Source organism: Nothobranchius furzeri, chromosome 1 (genome assembly GCF_043380555.1).
Source record: "Nothobranchius furzeri strain GRZ-AD chromosome 1, NfurGRZ-RIMD1, whole genome shotgun sequence".
Classification (NCBI taxonomy): domain Eukaryota; kingdom Metazoa; phylum Chordata; class Actinopteri; order Cyprinodontiformes; family Nothobranchiidae; genus Nothobranchius; species Nothobranchius furzeri.
This window is the reverse complement of record NC_091741.1, coordinates 84,321,204-84,343,712: the sequence shown is the minus strand read 5'-3', so window position 1 is coordinate 84,343,712 and position 22,509 is coordinate 84,321,204. Positions and strand designations below refer to the sequence as shown.

General features: G+C 41.2%; 1 protein-coding gene across 1 annotated transcript in view; it reads right to left on the bottom strand.

The window, feature by feature from the left end:
• Positions 1-22,509, bottom strand: part of kdrl (kinase insert domain receptor like) — a 48,256-nt gene that overhangs the window by 9,251 nt on the left and 16,496 nt on the right. The window contains exons 9-25 of the mRNA XM_015948787.3: positions 22,295-22,464; positions 21,029-21,185; positions 17,246-17,360; positions 13,378-13,489; positions 12,049-12,333; positions 11,731-11,877; positions 10,606-10,734; positions 10,037-10,143; positions 9,647-9,776; positions 9,132-9,236; positions 7,321-7,434; positions 7,142-7,230; positions 6,872-7,025; positions 6,271-6,368; positions 5,478-5,600; positions 5,129-5,240; positions 407-506 (exon numbers count right to left, since the gene is read on the bottom strand). Of these exons, the coding sequence (XP_015804273.3) occupies positions 407-506; positions 5,129-5,240; positions 5,478-5,600; positions 6,271-6,368; positions 6,872-7,025; positions 7,142-7,230; positions 7,321-7,434; positions 9,132-9,236; positions 9,647-9,776; positions 10,037-10,143; positions 10,606-10,734; positions 11,731-11,877; positions 12,049-12,333; positions 13,378-13,489; positions 17,246-17,360; positions 21,029-21,185; positions 22,295-22,464 (2,247 nt within the window). The remainder of the gene's footprint in view (positions 1-406; positions 507-5,128; positions 5,241-5,477; positions 5,601-6,270; positions 6,369-6,871; positions 7,026-7,141; positions 7,231-7,320; positions 7,435-9,131; positions 9,237-9,646; positions 9,777-10,036; positions 10,144-10,605; positions 10,735-11,730; positions 11,878-12,048; positions 12,334-13,377; positions 13,490-17,245; positions 17,361-21,028; positions 21,186-22,294; positions 22,465-22,509) is intronic.

The window sequence follows — 22,509 nt, the reverse complement described above, 5'->3', positions numbered from 1 at the left end:
TATGCACACACATCATACTGAGACTCAGATGGATTACAAGGGTTTGCCTGACAGAAACTATAGTAAGGCAGAGGATTGTGTTCTGCAGCAGGCACGGAGTCCTCCAGTTTCTAATCAGAAAACTCGTTTTGGCCTTTAGACACACAGGAGGCTCAGGTACATCTACATCACTGCCAGTCAAAGCTTGTGTCACTAATCAGCATGTTTCATCCTGTAACCTTCAGAGCAGGATCACCCATGATCCTTATCTGTTGTAGTTCCAATGAGGAAAATGAACAGTGAGATATAGCTGCTTGGAATGACGTATGATAGAAAACGGGCAGAGCAAGTAAAGTTAGAAGTGCTGAACATGTGTGCAACAGAGTTTTAACTTTTTATTTGCTGTTTTAAATAAATAAAGTCTCACATTTCAGTGGGAGCGTAATCTGGTGCCCTCATCCTAGTCCCCTCCTTTAGTCTGCAGCAAAACTCTTCATCAATCTGCACACCAGGATAAGGAGAGGCACCTGGAGGAGGAAAGAGGAAGACAACTGTATCACACATAGTGAAAAACATAAAAACGAAAGCGAATAAAAATGTTACGCAATATCACAAAATGTCACATTCACTCAGACAGACACGTTCACTTTCATTGTGCCTGTCTCACGCTCACTTAGTGTTTTCATTCTTCCTGTTATCAGCTCCTTCTCAGCATCAGAACACACACAAAGCAAACAGCACTATGCCATAGGAACATGCTCATGAATGGCAGCAGGGTGAAGCGTTTAGCTGTTTTCTTTGAATGATCTGCGCAACTTACTGGATGAAGAACAAGGTCAGACTTTAGACTGTAGGTCACTGGTTAATTTGCAGCTTCAAAGGAATGGTTTACTTGTTTACTCAATACATTTGCAGTGGTCTATATTAGGAATGTATCCCTTGTAAGTCTTTCTCGAAGGAAAATAATATATCGCTGCAACATTTCTTTGACCTAAAAGTTGACACATCACAGCTGCGCTTCCAGCGGCAGGTTTTTTAAATCTTATTTATTTAGCCTTAGAATGGCTAACAGCAAAGCAACTCTACCACTGACTTGCAACAAGGATGTTTTCTCTCCACAAATAGCACAAGCCGGGAGGAGCTTCTGCTGTGTGATGAAGTTGCTAAGAGTTGCAAGAGGTAGGTGTAGGAGGCTATTCTCATGTTCAACTAGCATGAAAAACTCGGGAGTGACCAATTATAATCAGAAAATAATCATTAAAAAAGGGCTTTTCAGTGAACTACACCTTTAAAAACAAAAAGCAGGAATTTACAAAAACATGGGCTGGTTTAATTCTGTATAGTATGTGCATATTGCCGATTTTAAATGTTTGCAGACTGAAACGGGTGCTGTTTGGGTGAAAGAGCAGAATGAGGAGCAGATGACCCTTTGCAAGACTTCTGTGAGTCAGACAGAGCTACTAACTCTACATTGTAATGACAACAGATGTGGAATCTGTTGGTGAATTCAGAGTGTGAAATAACACTCAGTGATCATAACATCACATTTTAGCTCAAAAACTGTAGAATTGATTAAAACAGAGCTACATTGTTTGTCGCAGAGGCAATAAGCTGTGGTATTTCTCAAACAGGTTTGACCCCAAATTCTAACATCCAGTGTGGTTCATGACACACTTTTCCAACACTACAGAGATGAGCAAACAGCAAAACAGGCAATAAAAAATAATGTATGGGACTCTACATATGGAAAACGGGGAGTAACGGCATTAATGATGACTTAGTTTAACTTTAATGAGTGGAAAAGTAAGAATGTTTTCATGAAAGTTAAAGCAAAACTTTAAAATCACATGATAAACTACCCGATTGCTGAAATGTAATTTGTGATAAAGGAGTTCAGATTAGAAACAGCTGGATGATGAAGATCTGGTTCATTCTGCATGTACAGTAAAATATATATCTGTTATTCTCATTCAGCTGGGACATAAATCTGTCTAATTCATCCCTCACCGGCCGAAAGGGGAACCTCCGCTGAGTTTATTTACATTTGATCCATTAATGTGGGGAATAAAGATTTAATGCAGAGCTGAAGAGCCTCGTGAACGTCATGGGAAAACAATACAAGAAAAAATGTAGTATTAAATCTGCTGTTTTACTGTTACTTAATACTACTGAAATAGTTGGTTTAGCAATGTTCCGCTTATTTTCACATTTTTTCGACACATTAGGTATTATTTTTGTTTGTTTAAATTCCCCTGAACAACATAATTAATCATTTTTGTAGCAATCCAAATCTCACAAAGCCAATCTGATATTTGTGTAGGAAAAACCATTCAGTTCCAGGAGTTACTGTTCACACAGGTCGGATTTCCAGCTGCAGTTGATGTGAACTCAGGTTTTTAAAAGGTGAAAATTGGTGTGAAAAAACACAGAATGAGCTGAACCGAACTCAGAGTTAAAGTTTCCATTAAACAAATTATTCGGATTTATTTGAAGCTGCTAGAGTTTTAAAAAGTTAATCTGAATCAGAGTGAGTGAACAAACATTGAAGTTATTAAAATAAGCTATCAAAAATAGCACCAGAAGATGAAGATTGAGTGTTTTAAAGTGAAAATGCAAAGTTTTTATCTTTATGTCAGTTTAACATTAGGACCAAATATGTGCCTAAATACATAATTTCAGACAGAAAAAAGTGTTAAGGTATTCTGAATTATTTATCTCATTATATTTAAATATTTTTGGTGATTCTAATTAACTAACCTGCACAAACTGTCCTTTTGGTGATAAAACACTTCCTAGAGATAAAATAACCACCATCCTCCACTAGACAACATTCAGGGGAAAATCTATGAGAAAAAACTGCTGAGTGTGTATCATAAAACAAGTCTAATGGTCTAATAAAAAGAACAAATCTTAGTGTTTCATTGAGTTAATTTGTGATGCCAATTTAAATTTTTGTGCAGCACAAAAGAACGTCACCCTGAAGAACAGTATGAAAACAAGGTTCTAGTTCAAAGTCAATTCAAAACTGGTCCAGATTTGAAGTCAACTGTTATGTAATCTGATTATTTTAAGTTCATTAATAATAAATTATCTAAATAAACCTGCAAACTGCACCGAATCTTCACCTCAAAGCAATCCTCTATTCTGAACAAGTGCCTTATGATGGGAGACCAGGGAGTGGAAAACCCACTTTTAATAGGAAAAACCCTCCAGAACCAGGACCAGTCAGTGACCGGACAGAAGCAACAGGATGTGGATTCTTGCTTCATAAAGGTGGTCCAACTCTCATAAGAAAGATTTCACTGACTGGTTAAAACAGTGAAGACTTTCCAGAAAATCACTGTCCTTAACAAGAGCGTCCAACAAATGTCCCAGATCTATCACTAGCCAAGTGAAGGTAAAGACATTTTCTTCCAAAACAAAATAAATAACTGAATTTCTAATTCAAACATTTAGAAATCACTTGAGTTTTTCAAGGTATGACACTTATTTAAAGACCAATTTCACTGATATTTTTTACTTTACTTGTTTTTGAAATTGGAATGTTCACTTTGAGTTTAACATGCAGGATAAATGTGAAAAGGCTCTTCTACCCGAGGGGAAGCACTCAGATTGGAAGAGCCTGTCAGATTTACGTCACATTGCTAAGCTTAGCATCCATTAACTCAACCATCTTCACCCATGACAGGGAAGGCTGTTGTTAGTTTAGTGTCCAGGAGACAGCAGAGCCTGTCTCAGCTGGTAGAAGCTAACCGTTAGCATTAGCAACTCCTCAAAATGGCAGAACTCCTTCAGGCTTGTGTTATCGATGGAGATAAAACATTAACAGAGTGAACGGAGTCGGTAGAGTCGCGTTGCTGTTATCCAATCAGAAAAGATGTCAGAATATCAGGAAATGAGACTCCAAATTCTGTTGCGTTCTGCTACTTTCTCCCCTGGCTCACAACTAGTTTCTAAAACAGGAGCACCAGATTTTTTTCTTCCCCATAGAGAACGACTCATGAGGTATTCAGCTATTATAGAGGCCACTGCAAATGTGTTGAAAAGACAAGTGAACTTGGTCTTTAAAACTCTGGCATGAAAGGTGGCAGCGACGCGTGTTTGTGTTCAACAGTAAGTGAAAATATCTCCCAATCAAACTCTCTCAGCAAAACCAACCAGATCTAACCTCCCACAAAACAAAGCTGATACCATTTTTATTCACAAAGCCGTGAAATCAAACACAATTAGAGTCCAACGCTCCCAATAATTGTTGTTTTCTAAGTCAGTCCAGTCCACCCTGATGTTTATGTGATGTGAGCGTGATTTTTGTCAGTCAAGAATTATATCACAAAGTAAACTATATGACAAAAAATCTGACTCTGCCCTTCGCCTCGTATCCCCTTGTGTCCCCTTGTGTCCCTATAACAGTATTTTCTGAAGCGTGTTGAGCCACAGATTGAAGACCAATCAAGGCATGATTCCTGATTCTATTTTCTGCTGGATTCGTTGGATTTTCTCAGGCTCAGCCAGGCACAGGATCATCAGGATGTGAGAAACGAATAATATAAAGTGCAATAAAAATAATAAGGGCTGTATTGGTGTGTGTGTGTGTGTGTGTGTGTGTGTGTGTGTGTGTGTGTGTGTGTGTGTGTGTGTGTGTGAGACAGAGAGAGAGAGAGAGAGCGAGAGAGCGAGCAAATGAGAAACAGATTGTAAAACACTTTGTGGATCTTACATAAGATTAAAAGGTGTTATAAAATGTGGAGATGGTCACCGAGGCCTCCTGCACCTCAAAGACAAACTTATCCCTAAAGTTCAAAACATCTGTTAAACCCTGAGTGACTTAAGCTGGCTTAATAATTTTAGATTTACAAAGTTTTCTTTAATATTTATGTATTTTATAAAGACAAAAAAGCTGTAATGTAGTGTTAATAAAGAGAAATCCATAATCTGCATCCATACTACAAGGAACACAATGTAGTGTAAAACCTGTACATAACGCATCTTAACCATCATTTAGCTTTTTCTTTCCCTTACAGCAACGCCTGTTTGTGTTCTGGTCTAAAACAGAGCAAGAAAAAGTTTCTAACATATTTAACAGAAGGAACTGCTTCAGGTAACATGAACCAGAACATGATGCTGCAGAAAAGCATTCTGTGACTCTTACCCAGAGAGAAGATTTCCCACATGAGAACCCCGAAGGACCAGACGTCGCTCTGAGTCGTGTAGACCTTGTCGAAAATAGCCTCAGGAGCCATCCACTTGAGCGGCAGCCGGGCCTGAGACCAAGTATTGAGATCAGGTGACTCTTTTCACCTCAAACACCAATGACCTTGTAAAAGCTGCAAAAACCTCTGGCAAGAGCTTGACTCAGTTGGATTGGATCATTTGTTTCCTGATAAGTCAGGTTTAGATTCTCTTGCTTTTGATAAATGTAAAATCTTTGGAGCCTTTTGCGATGCTATAAATACAAAACAGATGAGTAAAAAAACCTAACACGGGTTTATGCAACTTACATCTCCTTTGCGCACGTAATCTGGGTCTTTGTAAATGTCTCTGGCAAGTCCAAAATCACAAATCTTCACCACGTTGTTCTCAGACAGTAAGATATTTCGTGCAGCCAAATCCCGGTGAATGCACTGTTGGAAAAATGGGAAATCAATCATGTTTAATTAGATATTAACATTTACAGCTTCTGTTTTCTGCACGTCAGTGCACTTCTACACGGTACCGAGCAGGAGACACATGTGGTCAATCTGTTAGCAGAAGGACCACAGGAAATATTTTTTCCCTTCACATACAGAACAAGAAATAGTCTGTGGCAGGTAATTTATAACAATGGGTTATTCTCTAATCAGTCTCATCCGGTCTCCTCAAAACTATGAATGACTTAAAGGGATGAATGAGATCAAAGTTGACATCCTTTACAAACCACAGGAGGGGATTATAAAACAAACACCACTACAGTGGGTCAAATCAGATGGGATCCAGCGTCTTTTAAATTCTGCTTTGTACTGAGTGTTGATTTATTATTTTTTAATGATAATATGAAACAAGATGCATGGTGGCGCAGTGGTTAGCACTGTTGCCTCGCAGCACGAAGGTCGCAGGTTCGAAACTCGGCCGCGACCTTTCTGCGTGGAGTTGTGTGTTCTCCCCATGCATGCGTGGGTTTCCTCCGGGTACTCCGGTTTCCCCCACACATCACAACACGCCCTATAGGTTATAAATTGTAAGTCGCTTTGGATAAAAGCGTCTCCTAAATAAATAAACATAAATATAAGATGTAGGAATTTGTCTCAGGAATACCTTGCGTGAAGCCAAGAACTCCATGCCCTTTGCAACCTGAAAACTGTAGCAGATTAAATCCTCTAGAGTCAGCACTCGCTTGTATAAATCTTCTGATTCTGTGGAGAGAAAAGTAGATGAAGTGTTTTCATAAATCCAGTGATTCTTCTCATTTACGGTGTGCTTCTAAAAGCCGTGGATGTGATCATCCTACACCTGTCAGATAACTCAGATCAAATGAAACTAAAGTGATCCTGCTGGGGGGGGGGGGGGGGGGGGGGGGGGGGGGGTTGTCTTTAAAGCATCCGTCACAGACGAGACGTAAGAGTGGGTGCTTCTGTGTTTTAGGTGAAACGTGTGGAGTCCTCCCACCTCCCCACCTGAGTAAACAGCTAATCAGATCTGAAACAACACATCAGAAACAACATGGCTGGCGCGTTGGGTTTGGACAGGAAGCAAGCAGATGCCTCCCCAGACTCAGCGGGGAGACAGTGGCTCCTACTGCAGAGATTGTTGCTTCTGAACAGGAGGAGGAAACATCCCATCAGACCTAAAAACAATCTGCAGGGAACAGGAGGGACAAAGAGGGAGGAGGGGGAGGCCTTTAGAGCTTGGCCTTTACCTTCTTCCTCTTCCTCTGAGTCGCAGTAGCTCTTATCTTCGATGAAGCCGGAGCTGGCAGAGCTTCCGGTGCTAGCCACACTCTCCAGGCGGCGCTTCATCAGCTCGCTCAGCTCACAGCCCGACCCGGCCGACACCACCTTACCGTCTGGGCTCTGGTCAGGAACACACACATCAGGATAAATGGGAGGAGGTTAAACACACACACAAATAATGTGTTAAAACAGCCACACCACCGAACCTTTAGCTGAAATGATAAATCAGAGCTCACCTTGTACACCAGGAAGTCGTCTCTCTTGCTTCTCAGATAGTTGGACAGGTTGCCATACTTGCAAAACTCCACGATCATCATTAAGGGTCCTTGGAAAGATGGAAAAAAAAGTTGTATACCTGAGCAGACACTTTCGCAGACCTACAGTCATGTATTCAGCCTGCTGGTCTGATGCTCACCTCCAGGCTTCGTGCAGGCTCCCAGCAGGTTGACCACATTCAGGTGATTCCCGATGTGGATCAGAATCTTTAACTCTGACATCAGAGCTTTACGCTCATTGGACGTAGCACCTCCTGCAACAACAGGAAACTCCATCAAACACAATTATGTTTACAAGAAAGTAAAGAATACGTTTTAAGTTTGATTTGATTTCTCTAGCAGCAAAATGTGTATGTGTGTATGATTATGAAAGTTTTTGGCCATTTGGCAAAAACATGTAGATTTAGTAAAAAGTACATTTTTCTCAAATTTTAGTGTTTATTGTTCAAAAATCCCAACCAAAAGTCTAAATTTTAAACTAATATGTAGTAACATCAAATTATTGGAAAAATAGGTCAAATACAGATGAAATGTATATTTTTTAAAGGGAGATTAGGCAGTTTTGACTTGCTTTTGACATCCCTAAGTGTCCGTTTGTAAAACTGAAAGCAAAACTTATCTCCTCTCTGTGTGTTTGTCTTTTTAACACCTTTATCTGAACAGCTGAAATGTCTCCCCAGCCTTCCTTAGAGTCTACAAGAGTGATTTATCACTAAATTGAACAAATCAGCTGTGTTCATGATCTAAAACATGCTGGAAGCAGACTGCAGCGCCAGGTATGTCAGCTCATTTTTTCCAAGTCCCGCAGACCGGACCGGCAAATCTGAAGTTGCAAGGCGAATATTCTGGCCGCTGGGGGGCGATAAGGCTCGGCGGCCTTTCATTAACCCTGTAAAGCGTTATTTTATCATATAATGGGCCAAGAAAATGATTAGAAAATATGAAAAAGTTGCAAAGTATCCCTTTAAATGCTAAAAACTTAAAAACATTGTCATAATTTGTTTAATCCCAGCTTCTCACACAGTATAGGTTATACAAACGATTCCATAAATCTTTTTATGTTTATGCAAAACAAATGTTTTTCTATATATAATAATGTTGCCCAGTCTTCTAGGGAAAAATAGCCTATTTAGCATTTATATTAAAAAGGAGGTGACTGCTCAGTTTACTTATATTTGAGAAAAAAGGTTTAAAAAGGTCAAAGTTTACAAAGGTATCAGAAACTATTTTGAAAAACCACATTTAGAGTGATAAACTTTGACTCGACATGCTTGTTTTTGAAAGGCTTAAAGCACGATGCCATGATGCAGATCGCTCTGAAACATACTTGAGAGGAAAACCAAAAGCAGGGATAAGTCACAGAGTTTCTGCTTTCCATTAAGTTTGACCTGCGACCTGCTTTCCTCAGATAATCTATGATTTATATCCAAACACGATTAATACACACATAAATAAATCATAGGACAACAGATGCAGCTGGAAGCCTGGCCGAGGCTAACAGACCACCTCAATATCGATACTCACTGATGAGTGTTGACTGTTTCTTTATGAACGCAGAAAACAAGCAAAAATCTGTGTTCAGTGTAAGAAAGGGAAGTTGGAGTTTTAGAAGTTTTTTAATTTTTTTCAAGTTTCAGTAAAGAAAAGAAAAAAAGGTTATTATTTTTGAAGTTTATGAAGTTATTTTTGTATTTAAAATCTTAAAGACATCATAAACAGGAATATTTTTCTGGCTCATTTGGATCTTTTACACTTTTGAACTCAGTGGATTTGGGGGCGGGGCTAGAGGTCTTTGCCTTCACTTCTTCCTCCCTTTGCATCAAACACGTCTAATTGCATTCTTTGAACTACTAAGCCATGCACATATTAATTGCACATGTGGTGCTGGAGCTCATGGGTCTGCAGAAGAATAAACCCATCAGGAGTAAACGCTGAAGTTCAGGCATGCTACCTTTCAGCATTTTCACTGCAACGGTCTTGCAGGTGGAGAGTTTGTCGATTCCAAAGGCGGAAGCTTCCATCACTTTCCCAAATGCTCCGTGGCCCAGAATTTTACCTGGTGAAGAAGGAAACAGTTTGATAAATAGAACGACACCAAGTGTGTCTCTCTGGGGCAAAGACCAACAGAAACGAGTCAGTGTGACCCCCTCCCATCAGGAGGCCACTGGAGCTCTCATGTGGCAGTTTTTCAAACAAATTTATGGTTGACTTGAGTCAGGGTGACAGCAGAGGTCAGATATAAATGATGACCCAAAGCTGCAGCTGCAGGGGGGGCACATCCATCATGTATCTTAATGTCCTGTTTGAAAACTTTTAACCTTGGGTTAGTTTATTTAGCATCTCAGACCTAAACGACCTTTGAGTTGTTAGATTATCCTTCTGAAAAATGCATTTTTCTGAAGGATAATCTAATAACTCAAAGATCTTTTAGGTCTGAATAAATGGAAATGTAAGACTTGCACTCACCGAGTCGCAGGCGATCACGAGGAAACTCCCATTTGCTGCTGTCGTACTGGAGGAGGTCGTTCTGCTCCTCCAGGGGATACTCATCAGGATCAATGATGATAGACGGACCCATCTTGTAATGAGATGGTTGCTGATGTGTTCAGATACATAAAACAAGGATTACTTTCATTCTTCTTTCATCACACCTAGTTTTGTCTTGTGCTCCCCACACGAGTGAGATTAAGTACATAGAGTTCCCTTCCAGACATGCTGCACAATTTTAAAAAAAATTCTAAATTTATCTATCAGCTTAGCAGCATTTCACAACCAGCTAAACTTTACATTGGTATTAAAAAGAGGAAATGGAGAATTTCACAAATAATGTGAGGAGTAAAGCAACGTCGCCCTCACCCTCCTGAGCTTCCGGATGAACAAGATGAGCATGAGCCAGAGGAAAGTGGCCGCAGCTCCAGTGCACACCAGAATTATCACCTCAATATTTGGCTTCCCATCATCTCCTGAAAGAGAAGAGTGTTTCTGATCAATGAAAGAAATGAACTTTTATTTATGCGTTTTCTGAAACAATTTGTCTGAGAAGCTTCGTGTCCAGCGATGGACTCTGCCTGTTTCCAGCCTGTCGCGGCTGCAGCAGCAGTCAATATTTTAAGACTCATTAGAGACCCTCTTAACACTTGACAGAGGTTATGTCCTCTACAAAAGGGCCCTCCGCCAAAGCTATGATCATAAACCCCAAGAAGGAATTCACTTGGCATTCCTGGCAGCTGCCAATTTTCCATCGGGAGCTTTTTGTCTCAGACCAGAGCAATTTGTAGTGATGAAAAGAAAACACAAGGCCAAAAGGGCCTCTTTGATTTCCCTAGAAACGCAGGATTATAAAAGAAAAAAAAACATTTAACTGCTTGGACTAATTATTCAGTTTGATATATTTATTATAATTTTTATTTGACAGATTGACTCACCGAGCACCGTGACAACAGCACTCGTTTTGGCGAATCCCTCCATGTTTTGGGCCACACACTCGTACACACCCTCGTCATCTTTCTTCACTCTCTCAATGATCAGAGTCCCGTCCTCCTGCAGGCTGACACCTGACGCCCAGACATCAGAGACATGAAATCAGGTCAGAATTATTTGGATTTCTACTGTAACTGCAGGCTGGACAAAGTTGTTTTGACAGTTTGCACTTTCATTCTCTGTGAGGATAAAAAAGCTCTTCTGTTTTAGGAAGTAGTAGTTAGCCAGGGAAGAGAGGAGCAGAAAACGGCAGCATTTGGAGTATAATCCCTACTTCACACTGGAAGCATTAGCAGCACAGAACGTCACTGCTTCCAACATAATCCATTAGAGTCAAACCAGCCACAATGCAGACATTTTCAGGTGTGTCCCAGAAGCGGCGCACCGCATCGCTAAAGATAGGATCGGGTTTTGTTTTGGCAGCGAGTCGCTTCTGGGACACGTCAATTTCTGCAGTTAACATGGGCTAGACAGGAAATCACACATGGTTTTAGTGTAAAATCACTGGTAATTTTAAAAATAAAAGACTATTGCAGCAGTGCAATTTCATATCTATGTAGATTACATCAACACAAGTGACCTAACGACTTATTTACTCCTAGCATCGTTCCAGCCATTCGAACACGACTCCTTCACTGCCTCCAGTCACTCTGCATCACTGATGTTTTATCTCCGCAAATAACACAAGCCTGAAGGAGTTCTGTCTTGTTATGAAGTTTCTAATGCTAACAGTTAGCTTCTACTAGCCTAGAGGTTCTCTGCCATTCCCTGGACACTATGCCTTCCTCGTCACGAGCCAAGATGGGTGTGTCCATGAATGTTAAGTGACAGTGTGACGTAGATCTGACTGTTTTTTAAGCCGATTGTTTTTCTGTCTATTTTCTATTGGCAGCTAATGCAGGAAATAGGGGTAGAAGACTATTTTCACTGCATGTTAAACTCAGAGTAAAAAGAACAAGTAAAAATTGGTTTAATTCCCATCCTATTGTATTTTATTGTATCCTAAACCGAACCACGTTGTATTATTTCACATTATATCGTATCGTATACCATGGTGTTCTGAAGGTTACCTGGACTTTCTTCCACTTTTACACCGTTTTTGAACCACATGATGTAAGGCTGAGGAACTCCTGAGGCGTAACAAGCCATGACCAGGGTGCTGCTGCTGTTCACGTCCTGATTTGTCAGATTCTGACTGAAGTGTGGTTGTTTTCTCTCTTCAAAAAAAAAAAAAAAGAATTAATGTTGCTTAGTCTATTTCATTTTTACAAAGTAACCTGTCCAATGTTTCCAGTTTATTTTCTGGAGTAACTTGCAGAGCACCCACACAACAATTTCAAAATACCTGAAGCTGATGAAAACGGTGTGGCAACCAGCAGCTAACTCACCGTTTACAATCAGCGACGCAGTCTTGGATTTAACCTCCTTGTGGAGCTTATCTGCCTGACATGTGTAACCTGCAGAGCTGCTTTGAGACACGTTGTGCAGATATAAAGCAAGAGAAATGGAGTGGTTGCTGATCTGAAGCTGAGACACGCTGGAAGTGATGGTTTGATTCCTGGAGTCCACCCATCTAAGGCCGGTGTAGAGGTAACGCGTTGCCCGACAGGTCAAGGTGATGTTGTTGCCCTCTATAGCAGTTTGAGGCTGGATGTTGACCTCCTCTGGGTCATCTGAAGTGACAGAGAAGAAGAATTAAGCACATTATCCTCATAAAACATCCCAAACTAGATAAATACTCAGTCTAACACATGTCCTACAGCACGTTTCTAATTTGTACAAAAGTCTTTCATGTAAACTTTTCATCAGAGGTGAAGGAATGTCAGATCGGCTGTTGTTTCCAGTTTAATCACTATTAATTGGAAGCATGTAGGCAGCCAGCGCTGCTGACGGCGCTTCTGCGCTCCAACTGGAGCGAGGCTGACTGTGTGACCCGGGGGAACCAGACTGTGCTTGTTTATTCAGTTTGCTGGAAAGCATTCTCTGTTCCGTAAGAAATGACAGCTGTTATTACAATTGTCCTCTTTCTTCTCCTTCTCCTGAATCATTCCATCACTCTCCGTCGCCTTCACCTCTGGAGCTGGATTCCTTTTGGGATTGTTTTTACTATGAAGGAATAATTCTTGCCATTCTCCCTATGAAAGGTTTATCTAAAGCCCCTTGTGTCTGTGAACGCTGCCCTTCGCCCTTCAGGAGATGTGATTCACACAGTTTTAGAGTAAATGTGTTTTACTTTACTGTGTTTATCCGCAGCGACACCTCATCCCCGCTGTTTTTACATAACTGTCTCACAGATATTTCTTTGGGGAACATTTGGAAATGCTCAGATGCACATAAAAAGTAAATTCTCATAGCACACAGGCTCAGCCAGGAAGAGGAATGATCTGCTGGCACTGGAGCAGGAATGCAGTTATTCATAGTTGTTTTTTTAAACGCGTGCCATTACAGCTCTCCATATGGCTCAGGACACACTCGCCTCTCTTCCGCCCTGAAGCTGTTCAGCTACAGTGGAAGATGTTTTCAATTAATGCCCCCCTCTGGACTCTTTATTGCACAACACAATCTGCACATTCCACCCCTGCTCTTGCAGGTCATTACAGCGTGCAATGCAGATCTCCTGAAATAATCCGTGGCAGGTTTAACAATTAGAACAGAATTATTTCCCCATGCAGTCTGATTAAGATTTTAGTCATTTTTTAAATTTTATTTCTACTTACCGTCAACATAGAAAGGAATCTCCATTGTGCTCGTGCCAACAAGGGCATTCTCAGCCATGCAGGAGAAGATTCCAGAAACGCGAGCCTCTCCGATCAACAGGGTGCTCACCGTCTAAAACAAGCAAATAAATAATGCAAAAGATTGAATCAATAATCAGCTAAATTCTGCACTTGATTTGTATTTGGATCACCAACAGAGCATCTTGTGGTGCAGCGTGCACCCCCTGCCTGGTGTGTTTTATCATCGCCAGAGCCTGATGGTAATGAAAGGATACATCTGGAGTTTTAAAGTCTCCTTCAAATCATCAGAAGTAAACTTATTTCCTGGACAGCACCTCTAATGACAACCTCCATTTACAGCAAAAACATTTTAATGTTTAAAACAGACTAAATAAAACTTGGATGAAGACCAGAGATCTGTCTCACTTTCATGGCCACATGCATGGGGGTGGGGTGGGGGCTGGGGGTGTGGGTGTCTGGAATATTGTTAGGCTGGTAGTGACTATTGCGTTAAATCTGAGCTGAAATGAAACCATTTAAAACACTCGAGGCACAAACATCCAGACAGAGAAACATAGTTGGGTTTTTTTGTCCAGTTCACGCTGTCGTCTGTAAAGGCTTAATGAAGAGCTCTTAGAGTCTAATGTTACTCACAGTGACAAAACACGAGATTATCTAAATGCCCCCTCATGGGGAGACCCAACCAGACACACTCCGACCTTCATGCCCATGCCGTCTCTTCCCTCAGCCCCCCGCTTGTGTTTTATTTTTACTGTGATCTGGACCAGTCTGCCTCTCTACTGGACCCTGCGGAGTGCCGCTCAGAGGCCAGGCTGGCCTGACTATGTTCTAATTCACTGACCAGCACAATTTATGTGAAGTGACAGAGAGGAATTTGCTTCCAACAAATCCTTCATCTTTTAAAACGGCTGCTTGTTATTATTGACCCTGAGCCCTAACCCTCATAAAACACCAGCAATGGGCCACGAGTACCAGAGCCTCTCTAGTTTATGTCAGACTCTTATTAGAGCTGATGCAATGTGAAAACAATCAAATTTACTGTAATTAGGTGTGAAAGTGGTTAACGCAGAGATTTATTTCAAACCCATTAAAAGAAGAGGTATCAGTAATTAAAAGAAGGTAAAAAGTTTTATGAGGTTATTTTAAACAAGGAACATTCGGTCTTTTTGAAAACACAGTTATTCATAAAGGAGACAACAATGCTGTTTTTGGACAAATAAATTACAGAAATTAAAAGAATTATTTGATTTTATAAAATATAAAGGGCTGTTTTGTGTCTTTTCTTTTTCTCTTTCCTTTGTCAATTTTGTCGTTCACACATAATGTTTTTTGATGTAAAGCACTTTAGTTGTGTGTGTGTGTGTGTGTGTGTGTGTGTGCGCGCGTGTGTGTGTGTGTGTGTGTGTGTGTGTGTGTGTGTGTGTGTGTGTGTGTGTGTGTGTGTGTGTGTGTGTGTGTGTGTGTGTATGTGTGTGTGTGTGTGTGTGTGATTTTTTTAAACTGCCTTGTAAATACAGTTGGATTGGAATTTGTCAGTTTCAGTGCATATGATAAAACAGTTATTTAACTTGAATAACACGTAAAACAAAGACAAAAGGTTGGAGTTGGCCACGCCCCCACTCAGGCTGCTATGAGCTGAGAAGCTCCAAAATCTGCAAGAGGCATGGAGTAAAGCTGCTGCTCCTCCAGCAGCACCTCTCTCTTACGTGTGAGAAGTGGGTCTATTCTACTTATACTGATATGGCAAACGGGGACTTTTAGAAACAGCTTTTTTAGGCACATAAATCCTAAAACCAAACACTGACAGAAAATGGATGGACAGATTTATGGACATTAGAGACCCACATGGCAGCACAAAAGGATGCAAAAGGTGAGTTACGCATAATTTATCCCCTTTGAAATTTGTGTAAAAACAGTATGTCGATGGTAAAAACACACAAAACACGAATGTGTTAGTGAAAACATGATGACATTATTTGCAGCAATTTTCCTTAAATTCTTGGCAAAATGTAAAAGAGGTCCTTCACTTTTAAAAAAAATTATCGATCACTGAATTTAACATGCAGGCTGAACATGAATAGTCTCCTACACCTACCTCCTGCATTAGCTTCTGATAGAAAATAAATGGTGAAACTCCAGGATTTAAAAAGCCTGACAGATCTACGTCACACTGTCACTTAACATTCATGGACTCACCCACCTTAATAATAATAATAATAAAAATAATAATAATAATAATAATAATACAGCAAACTTATATAGCGCTTTTTAGGACACTCAAAGATGCTTCCATGCACTCACACATTCACACACTGCTAGTGATTGTGAGCTACTTTGTAGCCACAGCTGCCCTGGGGCGGTCTGACAAGAGGCGAGACTGCCATTTGGCGCCGTCGGCCCCTCTGACCAACACAGTCAAGTTGGGTGAAGTGTCTTGCCCAAGGACACAACAGCAGAATACCCCTGGCGGGACCTGGAATCAAACCCATGACCCTTCGATCACGAGGCAACCCGCTCTACCTGCTGCCCCGATGACGGAAGGCTGTTGTTGGTTTAGCATCCAGGAAACAGCGGTGAACATCTGGGTTGAATGCTGATTGGTAGCTGGTCACATGGTGTTAATAGCCTCTCGTTAACCCCCCCCCCCCCCCCCCCCCACCCCCACCCCGGTATACTACACAACGCCCAGTGCTAAACTCACCCTGATCTTGTACATTCCTGTACGAGGGGAAAATTGGCTCAGAAAAGGGAAAAAGCCGTGCAGTGTACGCCCGGCTTAAGGGAGAGTCCAGACACCCTGAGGAGAAAACTCATTTCGGCCACTGGTATCTGTGATCTCATTCTTTCGGTATGTAAATCTGTGCACTGAAATGAAAATCAGCTGCATGAAAACTCATGAATGAGTTGTTTTTTAGAATAAAATGTTTTGGTGTCACTGGTTTGCATATTATAGTGCCACCTTCTATTTCTACAACTCACAGATTGTATCATACAAAAGGTCATGCAGACTTTGTTCTTTCAGCTTTTGGCAAAAAAAAAATTATATGACTTAACAATAAAAATTTGCCTCTCTGGCAAGAGCCATAAAATTGTTGTAGTGGTTTCATTTTCTGGATTTCTCCCCTTATAATCCTGAAACACAGAGGTACCCTTCACTCCAGTTAAAGGAAATGGTCTGTGTCACTACGGGCGTCTCAGCTACTCTAATAGAGACTTTTTGAACTGAATGAAAGGTATTTTTCACCAGGACCAGGTTTAGTTTTCACTGTTGGGTAAAGTAGAGGTCAGAGAAGCAGCATTTTAGCCTGAAGGTTGGTGTTTTGGAGCATGACACCAGAAACAACTAACCGAAGCAGACATATGTTTGAGAGTGTGATTTTTCACAAGCAGTTGAACTGCGTGTGTGCAGTCCCAGCCGTCAGACTTCATCTGAATCAGATGGAGCCAATAAACAGCTTTTGAAGTCAACCAAAAGTCACTCAGACGTTAGAAAGATCTGAAGATATTTTGCTTTCTTTAACTATCACAAAGTCATTAGGACGCTCGTTCACGTTGGCTGAGCTTCCTGCTTGCAGCCACACACAAGCTTTGTTTTCTTTGGTTTTCCTGGTTGCTTTTTAAAAAAAAAATCCTTTTTAAACTCGTAAAAATCAATATGCGAGTTTCTGCTGAAAGGATTTAAATATGTTCTGATCATGGATCATAAGGAAACATTGAGATGGACGATTCTTATCGTTTTACCTCCAGGAGAAATAGAAATCAGGAAACTTTGAGGAGTGTTTTTGTTGATGCATGTTCACACATTTTTAGTGTCACCAGTGTTACAATAAAAATGCATAACACATACCTTGTTTTTTCCTTTAACCAGTTCATATTTGACATTTATGGTCTTGATCCAGTTTTGGGAATAATTTTCCCGGTCATTGGGCCCGACCTGGATCGTCTCTGTGTTTGTGGAACAACTGCAAAGAAAACACAGATTCCTTATAATAAAATCAATCAAGATGCAACAACACTCACTTTTTTCTTACATCAAACTTTAAAACATGCCCTGCGAACAACATATTACACTGACATGAAAGAGCCCCTCATCAGGCAGGAAACTTAAATGGACAGAATCCAATTCTGAAAGCCTCCTCCCGACCCTTCACCGCCTGTGGTGGTGAACAATCAGCCTGATGAGTTAAGAGGCAAAGGAGGAAACAGCAGCAGTGACAGGATGGGCTGTGCGTCACCTCAGACAGGATTACCCCCCCCCCCCCCACACACACACACACACACTGTCCAGAAGAGATAAGACTGATTCGAAGACCTTGATGCTCAGCTGATAACTTCTCACTTCTTTGGTGTTCAAAACGTATTTCTCCAAAGAATGAGATGTGATTAAGGCTAGTTGCTACATTTTAGCGGACTGAAAGTACAGAGAGGTGCACAGTTAGCCTCCTATTGGGCTGAGGCTCCTCCTTGGTCTCATTAGTGCAGCCACTGTTCCTGGTGCCAGCTCTGATTATCTCTAGGTCTGCTCAAAGACTTCAGCACTGCTGTAATTTATCATAAATCTGGAAGGAACAAGTTGTTCTCTGAGAAAAGTGACTGAGTACAACTACAGTGAAAAACTTGTGGATATAGCGTGTAACATAATGTAGTCTCTTTCACTTCACCGTGTTGATTTTGTCAATGGAGTCTGAGCTTGAAATGCCAAGTGTAATGGTCCATTGTTTTCCTGATCTGAAGACTCAAAAGTCTGCTGCTACCACTGACAGCCCAGGATGTCTGAGAACGTCTCAATGTTTGTTCTGTTAGCGGGTTCACAACCAGGCCAGCATTCATGCAGAGTCACTCCACTGTTTGTATCCACTCTGGGAATCTGAGATTAATATATTTTCCCCATGTTCCCAATTCAGCCCACAGAGTTACTGAGCGCTGATTTATGTGTTATCTTTGGGGACACGGTCAGCTGAGTCAGAGCAGATTGGTTTGAAAGTGGGATCCCTGGGTCGGACCGGTGCCTCTGTTGTCTACACTAAAGCCTAGTTTATACGTCGCTGTCAGTTTGGGGGCGGAGTCGTGCACACGCATTGATGGAGACGTTTTGCTTTCAAACGCTTTAGTTGCCTGGGGAGCGTTCCCCGCCAAGACAAGACTAGCACTTTCGTGAGGGGGGGATTCTGCCACCATTGAAGACATGTTCCCGCTCCATGAAAAAGTATTTTACTTTGTGTCTATGTATTTGTCCCTCATTCTCCTCCATCTCTTCATGCAGTCACCACTTCCAAAGCCACTTTCACCACAATAAAAACTCTGCTGCATGTCTTTGTACTCCTTCGATAAAGGTTGCATTTATGGTCATATATGTCAAGATGTTCTTCCATCTGCTCTGTGTCTGCTACTAGATATATTTGGCTCTTGATTTTTCTTGGGTAATGGCAGTGCTGCTGATAAATGCAAAGGAAGTGGCTAGCTGACCAATCTCAAGCCTAGTGTGTACTTCTTCGTCTGCGGAGGTGTGGAGACCTGCAGCGCCATTATCTGTCAGTGGAAGGGTTCTCCAACAAGTACGCAAGGACAGACATAGAGCCCACTTTTTAACTATCCGTCAAACGCAACAGAAAGCGCACGTCTGTGATTGGCCCAACAACATAGCGGCGGCAGTGGACAGACGTTCCACTGACTCCGCTGTCTCGGGTTGAATTCTTTGTAACAAACGTCCTTGTTCCTCAAGATCAAGCTATTCCAGCTCAAAGAAAACTCTCTGGCAGCCATTGCTCCTTGAGTGGATTGGTGTTCACAAGATTTTATTTCTAACTTTATTTACCAAAACAGGAACAATGACAAAGTCCAATATCACACACAAAACAATAATCATGTCCATGCCCATGTGCAATAGGCTGATCCAGTTCTGCAGTCTAAATGATTTCAGGAAATCATTCCAACAATTTTCCACTTGTTGAACAGGTGCCTGGACACTAACTAGTCATGTTCACAATGTACCTTCTTTTCTCTCTCTCTCTCTCTCTCTCTCTCTCTCTCTCTCTCTCTCTCTCTCTCTCTCTCTCTCTCTCTCTCTCTCTCTCTCTCTCTCTCTCTCTCTCTCTCTCTCTCTCTCTCTCTCTCTCTCTCTCTCTCTCTCTCTCTCTCTCTCTCTCTCTCTCTCTCTCTCTCTCTCTCTCTCTCTCTCTCTCTCTCTCTCTCTCTCTCTCTCTCTCTCACACACATTTTTAAACTGGATTTACTATTGAAACAATGTCAATTAAAAACAAACTTTTATAACAGCCCTGTTATGGAATTAAAACACATTTTCTGCAGAATTTATCTTTGAAATTAAATTATTTTCTTATTGATTTTAACTTTTATCCAGTCAGCAGCACTTACACATTCAATAAACAAGCTTTAAAGAGCAAATAATAACAGTTATTTAGCCTTTATGTAAATCCTACCTTTAATTAATCCGTTCCAAAAAATAACCTTCTCCGTGGCCTAGTGGTAAAGCGTCTGCCATGGGACTGGGAGATTGGGGTTTAAATACTGGTTGAGTCATAGCAAAGACTTAAAAAAAGTACCCAATGCCTCCCTGCTTGACACTCAGCATTAAGAGGTCTGATTGGGGTTTTTAAACCAAATAAATAGTTCCCAAGTGAAGCCAGAGCTGCAGCTCACTGTTCCCCATGGGGATGGGTCAAATATGGAGATGAATTTCACCAGAGTGTGATGGCTAATGGTAGCTGGTCAGCCATGCCAACCCTTCCTCATGGGAAGCAAAGGGCCTGATAAAGCTCCCTTTCAAATAACCCTCTTGGCATTCTAGCTCTTTCCTCTGTTCTAAATGACTTGGACATGTCTTTAAAACCACAACAAAGAGAAGCGCTAAAAGACTTTCTTCTAAAGAAAGATGTTTGAGCCCAATGCCATCTTTGGTGCTCTCTGCATCTAAGTATCCAGACTCATCCTCTGTGTAGAATAGACAGAGGGCGAGTGTGGCAGGCCAGGTTAGACTAATGGGACTTTAACTTTCCTCATTTATTTTTGTTTTCCCTCTCATTTTTTAGTTTAAATGTTTTCATTTTCCCAATTTTTTTATTTTCAATGATGATATTTTTAACATGATATATATATATATATATATATATATATATATATATATATATATATATATATATATATAGCACTACCAGAACAGGGGCTCCCTTGTCAATTTTCAAGAAAATCCTGAAGACCCAGGTCTTCAGAGAGCATCTTCTAAACTAGCACCCTAGCTCCCAGCACCGGTCCCCCACTCTACTGCACACTCTATGTTCACTTCCCTCTATGATTCTTTATGCTGCCTCACCACCACCTAGGACCGACTGAATAGTGTTTGTTATTAGCCTCAAGGACAACCTGCTGGTATAATTATCACCTGTAAGTCGCTTTGGACAAAAGTGTCTGCCAAATACATAAACATAAACACATATCACGCTTGTGCTCTTGTGAAGTGCCTCATGATGTTTATCTTGACAGATAAATAGAAGCTGTTTTTAAAAAATTGTTTAGTCATCTTCGTCTTTTGTTTTCCAAGATGGGAGAAGTTAATAAGCCGTGAAACAGGTTAGACTCAAAAATTCTAAATTAAATTAGCTAGACGGTAACTCACTTGCTAAGTGCTTTGTCTGAGTTACACGGTTGCCAGAACCAGGTGATTTTCGGTAAGGGCCGTGCATAAGCAGAGCAGGTTAGTCGATACTGCTTGCCGAGCAGGTAGGGCTGCACGTCCTTGGTGGCGAGCTCCGCTTCCAAGATGGTCGGCTTCACTGTGAGGAAAGAGTTCACATAATTACAAGCAGAATCAAAGAGGAGCAGGTTAAATCAACTCTCCTGATCCTGTTTATTGTGGTATTTGATAATGTATTTTTAATGAGGGGCGACACTCATGATGGATAGCCATGAAAAGGAGCCACTGACACCAATTGTCCTTTAAACACTTTCTGTGGAAGAAGAATGGCCGGATGACAGGTTGACCCTAGATTTTAGGTCAGAGAGCGATGCCCAGGTCACTTCACTGATTCAACCATGTGTGCTGTAATGAACAACAGACCAAGATACTTGGAGTTTGACCACATCATTCAGTCATTTTCTAACTGAGAAAAAAAAACACCCAGCATCCCTCAGAGCACATTCATAACATGGACCAGAACCCAAACAACACATATGAACAAAGTTTAAAATAGTTCTGTAATTGTTCCCAGGAATCACTCTTGTTTATTTGTGTCTGCCTGTTTTATTTTTGTCATTCCAATAAATAAAAGTCGTGTGAAGCACAGCAGTCAAGGTTCATAAATAAAGTTTATACAAGCCGGAGGGGGGTGGGGGTGGGGGGGTCCCCTATTTTTGACACGCTAGTAATGTTTCTCAGAAATGTTTAAAGAATTTGATGCAAATGAATGGTAAGCGACACTACTCTGTTCAGAGGTTACAGCCTCGAGCGTGAACAGATATCAGCAACCATCATAACTGTGATTACATGCTCAGGCCTTGTTTTTTGCCAGATGTGTTTCTAATGTGTGGAACGTGTTTATATGAGCTGCTCTGTGTATACACGTGGTGAGGATGCAAGAAAGTGTAAGGAACCAGGGGGTTGGGGGGAGGCATTTTTGAGCGGTTGGAGTCTAAGAGCACAATAGAGCTCGGCCCATTTACACACCGAGCCAAGCCCCTTCAAAAGAGCCCCAAAAATCAACAACAGCTGTCCAGGCAACGTCAATCCAGCCCTGGAAACAACAAGCCCCCAGATTCCTCTCATTCTAGAGCTGCTACCTACAATCCAGCAAACTGTACTGAGAGCGGCTGCAGCAGGGAAGCAAAGAAAGGCTTCACTTACTCCAAATCAGCTGTGACTACCAGGTAAAGGGTGCTGACTTACCGTGAACTACCAGAGTGTAGCTCACATTCCTGTGCAGGCCCTTCAGCCTGTTGCCCAGGCTCAAAGTGAAAACACCATCGTCTTTCTCCTCCACCCTAGTGATGATTAGTCTGTAATCAGACATCTTATAACATGTGGAATTCTTCGTAATTAGGTCGCCATCTTTATACCTGAAATTTGAATAAAAAAATTATAGTCAAGTTACAATAAAGTGC